The sequence below is a fragment of the Penaeus monodon genome, chromosome 5 (assembly GCF_015228065.2).
Source record: "Penaeus monodon isolate SGIC_2016 chromosome 5, NSTDA_Pmon_1, whole genome shotgun sequence".
Classification (NCBI taxonomy): Eukaryota; Metazoa; Arthropoda; class Malacostraca; order Decapoda; family Penaeidae; genus Penaeus; species Penaeus monodon.
In genome coordinates this window covers 53,622,845-53,630,774 of record NC_051390.1, presented here as the reverse complement: position 1 = coordinate 53,630,774, position 7,930 = coordinate 53,622,845, and the positions used below count along the sequence as shown (strand labels likewise).

Below are 7,930 nucleotides of genomic sequence, written 5' to 3'. Positions count from 1 at the left end.
TTTTATTTTAATAATAATATAAAAAAAATAAAAAAAAAAATAAAAAAAAAAAAAAATAAAAATAAATAAAAAAATCTGAGTAATTTGCTGACCCCCTCCATGTCCTTGATAGATAATGCGTCTATTGGGGAATGCACATATAAATTGTTGTTTTAAATACAGTATCATGTAGTATTCTGGGGATATCATAAACTAGATGGCAACTTTATCCTAGTATATGAATACACTCAACCCTTAAAAATTCTATAAACCAGGAATCACAAAATCCTCAACCCTCCCACCTACTTCTGTAAAAGCTGACCCTGGTTCTTGTTACCTCAATGAAGCGCTGGCAGTCAAAGTCACTTTTAAAAACCTGCCCCAAATTCTTTTTGTATTTAATAATTAACCATGTTTCATACATTGCATTGGAAATTTTTCCCTTTTTCATTCGTTTTCTTTAATAAAAATGTTGGTATTATTTTTTAGTATTATCTTAATAATATAAATTTAAACTGTGTAATGGAGCTAAATACTAGATATTATGGTTCTGGTCGACATAACACCTTAATCTATTCCAATATGATATTATGTTTCTCTATAAAACAAATCACTATTCATCATAGTTTTCTGGTCCACATATGATGAATGACGGGGACCCCTGTATTAAAAAGCAAACAAAATTCATCCTAAAACTCACCCACATTAACAACATAGGTCACAATGTTATCAAACTTGAATGAAGAGAAGAGGAGCCGCTTGCTGTCACTGAGCCAGCACCGGGCAGGTAACCCAGAGTAGCCATAGATACCCTTGAATGTATAGCCTTCCTCAATCTTCTGCTCACGAAGGACCACGTCAACTGCTACTTTTTCCTATGAATTGAGATGGAAAAAAAGGAGAAGGATTGAGGATTCTGTAGATGGTGATGATGATGCCAATTATGATGACATTTCTGAGGGATGCTATTGGTATAAAAAGAGTCAAGTCACCAGCAACACTATATAAGTGGAGGGAAACTATTAGTTGGAAAATGGTGATGATTATAAGTAAATGGTTATCATGCTGCATTGATATTAATAATACCAATGACTGATAATATCTAATCACACCATGGAGAACTTGGGAGGCAAGTACAAGTATCTACGATTGATGTGGTCTCCTCTTTTTAAAATATGCCAACCCTATTCAATTGTTTAGGCCTGACATTTATAGAACCTAAAAGGGAGTTAAGCCTCTTTTTAGTTACTGAAGAAAAAAAAAACAAAAAAGAAAAAAAAAACAAAAAAGAAAAAAAAAAAAAAAAAAAAAAAAAAAAAAAAAAAAAAAAAAAAAAAAACACAGCCAAGGGCATAAACGCAGGGTAATTGTAGGTTTCCTGTGCTTTTATTTTTTCACTCTAGCAAAGTGACTGAGCACTACCCTCAGCATGGCACTGTCTTTTTATATCATTTCTGTCATGCATGGGTTCAGAACAACTGTAATGTAAACATAATTTAAAAAATTGGAATCCTTTCCATGCAGAGGAATAATATGAGGAAATTTTTTTAAAAGGTAAATGATGAAAAAGAACAAAGATGAGGAATATCCAAAAAAAAAGAAAGCAAAGGAAAATCTCATAAAGAGGAGAGAAGAAATAACACTGTTTATCATAATGTACATTCACACACACACACACACAGCAAAAGTAAAAGTATTTGATAAAAATAAATCCTAAAAGTACATTCTATACCTCCTTGCTAGGCCATGACATGACACAAAGCTGGGCTGACTTGGCGTGGGGTCCCCCTATGGTTGACCGCAGGAAGGCAATACGTGAGCCGTCGGGACTGAGACGTGGACTGCGGATGTTGCTCAAGCCCTGGCTGATCTGAGCTGTAGTTGGGGGGGGGGGGGGGGGTAAAGGAGGGAGAATGGGAGGGGGTAAGAAAAGGAAGAGAGGTAGAAAGATATAGGGAAAAGAAGGAAGGAGGCAGGGGAAGGAGAGAGAAGAGGAAAAGGGAAAGGAGAGGGAGGGGGAGAGGGAGAGGGAGAGGGAGAGGGGAGAGGGGAGGAGAGAAGAGAGAGAGAAAAGAGAGGAGAGGGAGAGAGAGAGAGAGAAGAGAGAGAGAGAGAGAGAGAGAGAGAGAGAGAGAGAGAGAGTTATATAATTTGGAATTATATGAATACTCTATTAATAAAAAAAAAGTAATATTTTCATAACTTATCAAGGATTTTATGAATGTCAGTGTACACACTGAAAGATATAGAACAAAAAGCAGTAACATATATTAGAATTGAAGATTCATACATGCACACATCTGTTTGTGTTTGTGTGTGTGTGCATGTGTTCGTGTCCGTGTGTGTTCGTGTCTGTGTGTGTTTGTGTCTGTGTGTGTTCATGTCTGTGTGTGTTCGTGTCTGTGTGTGTTCGTGTCTGTGTGTGTGCATGTTTGTGCGTGTGTTATTAATAATACATCATAGAATATCATCACAATACATTGGAGAGTATAACAACTTTATAGCCACAACCTACTAAATCCCTTGTCACTTACTATATTTGCCTTCCAAATCCATGTGAAAGAGCCTGGACTCCCTGTTGGGGCAATAGACGAGACCCTAGACGATAAGGTTTGCTCACAAATGCCACTCCGATGATACCATTTCCCCCTGGACCCCACACTAGCTGGCCAGGACACAGCTCGTCAGGAAGGTCATGAGTCGACAGCTCACCTGAGTCAACATTCAGAATGCATACCACACTCTGAGGAAAACGGGTATTATCTCATTTAGAAAAAGAAAGAAAGAAAGAAAAAGAAAAAGAAAAAAAATATATATAAATATAATAAACACGATAAACCAAAATAAAAACAAAGCTGGAATAGATTGCTATATTTCCAATGTTATAAATCTTTTATACAATAGTGCTTTGATTTCTGTGAACATCTGTAGCCTGTAATTACTTATAATAATGAAGTCAAGCCTGTTGACACAAAAAAAGAAAAAAGAAAGAAGAAGAAGAAAAGAAGTAGTAAGAGTAAAAAAGTAAAAGAGGAGAAAAAAAATATATGTGCCATTAACAAGAAATATGATACTACATAATAAAGTAAATCATCAACCATAACTGACTTATGACTTGCTTTCCATCAGGTAGAAGAAAAAGAAAACAAAATGGGATAAGAAATATGTACAAGTAGAAGTAGGAGGAGGAGAAGAAACTGATTCTGAAAAAGAACCAGAAACAATTAAAGAAGTAGAAGGAGGAGGAGGAGGAGGAGGAGAAGGATGATGATGATGGAGAGAAAGAGAAAAGAGAAGAGTAAAATGGAAAAGAAAGGAAAGGAGAGAAAAGAAAACAATTAATTAAATGATATCTCACCTTGTGTTTTCCCTCAAGCTGCTCTCCCCATTCATTAAGATGGACATACTCTTGACCGCGACCATCCTCCCCTTCACTGCAAGAAAAGCAAGAGTTAGGGTGGTTTAAGGATGTTTATTTAACCATCTATTTGATTACAATTACTTTAATTTTGTTTATATATTTCCTTTCTTACTGTGCTTTGCTTTCTGAGGTAATTTGTTTGAAGAATTTAGTGCATTATCTTAAATGGAAATACTAATATTACTGCTAATGATAAAAATAGCATTAGCATTAGTAACAATAATATCTTTATTAATCACAAGAATATTAATAAAAAGGATAAGAAAAACAATAACAACACCAAGAATAATACCAACAACTACAACTATAATAATATCATCCTTAAAGTGACCATCAATGACACTGTTTGATTATCATTTTTTTTTTTTGAATATTGAAATACTCATAAATACTATATCACTGGGCAATCTTGTAACATACTTTCATAGCCAAATTTGTAAAAATCAGAAAGTTATGACATTAACTAAGGGAGTGTATAGGATGCTCAAGGAGATAATGCACTGCCTGTATTAGCTATCTATTTCTACCAACATTAATGCATATCTTTACAAAATTCTAAAATTCAAATTAAGGCACTTTTTGCATCTTATATAATGAGAATACCTACAGAACCAATACAATGGCTGGGAACACATCAGCTGACAACTTTTTTTTCTCAGTAGTAAAGAGTGTACTGTTTTTTTTTCTAACATTTTCACACACTTTGAAATTAGTCTGTTGCTATTTGACTGATTACAATAAGACTAGCATCATTTTAAAGAACAGACACACTATAATTTTTCCAACAATTAAGAATTCTCATGTTGATGATATTTTCTTCATAACTTAGAAGAGTAGTTTAAACTAAATATTTTTTAAAACTAATCTTACTTCATAAAACTAAAAAGAAATCTTAATGTTTATTCCACTGGAAATTTTCCAGATTAAATGTGGTTCCTCAGGTAATTTTTTCATGGACCACAATTATCAGATTACATCTCTCTTAAATATAATTATTCTTACAGAAATTTGATTTTCTTTTAATTTTTCTGTGAATCACATTTATGAATCTGATATTTAGCAGATAACACATATTAGTTTTACCCAAATCTACCCGTGAATAATAATAATAACATAAAGCTATACATATTAAAAATACCCCTCATTTCCCAATACAAATATAAACAAATTACAATAAATAATATTACCCTTCAAAAGGCGTAAGGAAGTTTTTTGCTTTAATTCTCTTTTTCTCCGCAACATAAGTGATCATCTTATCATCTGGTGACCATTCCAGACATGAAAATTCTGGGGTCTGCATTAAACCTGTAAGAAAATTGTACAGCTTTACAGTGTTCCATTATACAAGCCAGTAATGATACTACACTTATATAATGCTAAAGCAATAAAATTTAGCATATTTACAATAATCTTAGAGGAGGAGGAGAAATAAATAATAAAGAAAGAAAAAAAAAAAAAACAGGAAAGAAGGAAAGAAAGACAGAAAGAAAAAAAAGGAAAATAAATAAAAAAAAAAAAAAAAAAAAAACACCTTTTTCCCTGCTTTTGGCAGCTTTGAGGCGATAGGGAATAGACCATCTTGTTCGACAACCATTATTTGCTGCTCGCCCTTCTCCTTTTTGAGTGACAATACTGCCGGGGTTTTCCCCCGAGGTGCTCCTCGGGTAAAACACCGGTTTGGGGGAAGAAATGAAAGGGGGATAAATATGGAGAAGTGATTTGTGAAGGGAAAAGGGAAGGGTGAAATGAAAGAAAGAGAAAATTTTAAAGATGAAAGGAGAGAGGGGGAAATTGGGAGATAAAAGGAAAAAATAAAAAACAAAGAAAAAAAAAAGAAAGAAAGATGAAAAAAAAAAAATAAGAGAAAAAAAAAAGAAAATAAGGAATGATAATCATAACAAGTTTCATCTCTTGATTTTGGAGTTATTTCAACCAAAAACCTTTCTGACCCTTATAACATTTTAAATAGGTTCAAAATTTTTTAAAGCCCAAAGGGTTTATAGCATTTCTGAAGGAATATTATGAGTTTTGGGTTTTAAAACCCACCAGCACAATCTCAGGAGAGCCAAACTGAGATCTTGCTGAAATTTTTTTTTTTTTTAGGGGAAAGGGATTTTCAGGCCAATTTCCTAAAAAATCATTTTTAAAAATTGTCAAGTTTAAAAATTTTTCTATAACATTAGATTGAATGTTCATCTTAATGCATTCAATCTAATGATTACCATGGGAGAGAAAGTCTAAAAAAAAACAAACATTGATAAATGTATTTTCAAACAACTGGTTGAGAAAAGCCTAAAAATGCTGCTTTCAAATAATAAAATCATGAATCTTAGAAGTTTCCCTAAATTTTTTTTTTACAGTTTAGCCGTCCAAAAGTTTTTGAAGCCAGAGTTGTGTAGACCCCAAATAAAAGAAAACTTAATGAACCTTATAACACTGGATTGCCAGAGGTAGCCGGGAAGGGATAAATTTGGCTAAAAAAACCGGTTTTACCATCTGAAAAGGGACCCACATTTTCTTTTTGACAGGCATGGGGGAGGCGGTTTGCCCTTTTCCCCGCACAAGATAATCACTATGCTGAGGGCATTTTCCATCGCTGCGAGATTGGCACATCATTTGACCTAGGGATAGGAGGAAGAGGGTAAAACCACAAAAAAAGAATGTAAAATAGATATCACACAAGGGAGATAATGAATATATTAATGTATTCAGACCCTTAAAACAATAAAACAAAAAATACTTGTTTTTTTTAAAATACCTTTTTTTTTTTTTTTTTTTGAATGCCAAAAAAAAAGTGAAAAAATTTTCAGAACAGATAAGGATGGGGTACTCATTTAATTTTTCTCTCTATCCAATTTTCTTCCTATTTTTTTCTTTAAAATTCATGTTTAAGTTTGAATAACATAAATACATATACATACATACATAAATATAATAATATATATATTTATATTATATAAAATATAAATATATTTTATATAAAATAAAAAAAAAAAAAAACCCCCACACAACACAACACAACAAACAAACCACACACAAAAAAAACCCCCCCCCCCAACATAAAATTTATTTAATATATCACACAAACAAAAACCACACAAAATATTAATAATATTTGCACACAAAACACACACACACACCACACAATAAATTAAATTTTATATATGGCAAAAACACACACAACACACAAGGGGATGTGTGTGTGTGTGTTTTGGGGGTTTTTTGTTTTTTTGGGGGGTGTGTTGGGGGTTTGTGTGGGGTGTGGGGGTGTGTGTTTTGTGTTTGTTTGTGTGTGTGTGTGTGTTTTGTGTGGTGGTGGGTTTTTTGTGTGTACAATTTTTTATATATAAAATATAACACACAAATATATAATTATATAATATTCAATTTTTAGAAGACTTACTGCACAGCAACTTCATTATCTTCAAATAAGTATTTTGGGCCCCCTTTAAAAGGCTTTTTTGCGCCCTCTTTATAAGCCGAAACCCACGATTTAACCATCTGAAAGAGTCTTTTTTAGAATGGAGAAGAACTTGAAATCTTACAAATTTCCCTGGATGAAAATATAACAAAAAATACTTCAATATGCGCAAAATATGTGTAAAATGGAAAAAAAAAATACACATAAAAACAGAGATGAAACAAAACACAAACACACACAAAGTATTTAAAGAAAACCTTTCTTACCTTTCTGTGAAAAATTGAGGGGGGAAGTGCTTTTTAACGACTCCCCTTTTTAAAAAAAGGATTTCATTTTGTATCTAAAAGGAATAAAATTTTTTTAGCCCAACAAATAGAAACCGGAAAAACATTTAAACAATTCAAATGAAAATTTTGAGGGGGAAAAAAATTTTAATGATAAGATTTATAACTCCTATAAAAAATATACATATACATAAATTACACACCCACAACAACCCATATATTATATATAATAATATATATATAATTAAATATAATATATATATATATATATATATTATATATAGTATGTATGTTTTATTATTATTATTAATTTTTATTATTATTATTATATGTATGTATGTATGTATTTTGATTTATATTTATTATTATTATTATTATTATAATTATTAATTAATAATATATATATATTATAAAATATTATTAAAATTTTTATATATGTATATATATATTATAATTTTTAAATTTTTTTATATATTTTATATATTTTATATTTTTATTTTTTTATATTATATATATATAAAATTTTATATAAAATTTTAATATATATAAAAAAATATATATATAAAAATAAATATATATATATAAGATAATTATATATAGATATATATTTTTAAAAATTTTTATATATATTTTTAATATATATATAATATATATTATATATTAATATATATTAATATATATATTAAATATATATAATATTAATATATATATATATATATATTATAATATATAATATATATATTTATTTTACATATAAAATTTATATATATATTATATATATATAATATATTATATTATTAAATATATTATTATACTATAATATAA

General features: G+C 30.3%; 2 protein-coding genes across 15 annotated transcripts in view; one reads left to right on the top strand and one right to left on the bottom strand.

The window, feature by feature from the left end:
* LOC119573344 overlaps positions 1-7,930 on the top strand; it is a 94,117-nt gene that overhangs the window by 17,495 nt on the left and 68,692 nt on the right. The gene's annotated exons all lie outside the window — the stretch shown is intronic.
* On the bottom strand, positions 654-4,713 carry LOC119573346 (acylamino-acid-releasing enzyme-like). Its single transcript, XM_037920560.1, has 5 exons — positions 4,588-4,713; positions 3,338-3,413; positions 2,514-2,722; positions 1,712-1,854; positions 654-854 (listed from the first exon to the last, which is right to left on the bottom strand). The coding sequence occupies exons 3-5, from the start codon at positions 2,533-2,535 to the stop codon at positions 669-671; spliced, it is 351 nt and encodes a 116-aa protein (XP_037776488.1). The 5' UTR covers positions 2,536-2,722; positions 3,338-3,413; positions 4,588-4,713; the 3' UTR covers positions 654-668.

Coding starts and splice junctions, on each gene's coding strand:
- LOC119573346 (XM_037920560.1), bottom strand. CDS start 2,535: ATGGATTTGGAAGGCAAATATA. Junction 1,855..2,513: donor GGATTTGGAAGGCAAATATA/GTAAGTGACAAG, acceptor CCCCAACTACAG/CTCAGATCAGCCAGGGCTTG. Junction 855..1,711: donor TGTCATGGCCTAGCAAGGAG/GTATAGAATGTA, acceptor CTCAATTCATAG/GAAAAAGTAGCAGTTGACGT.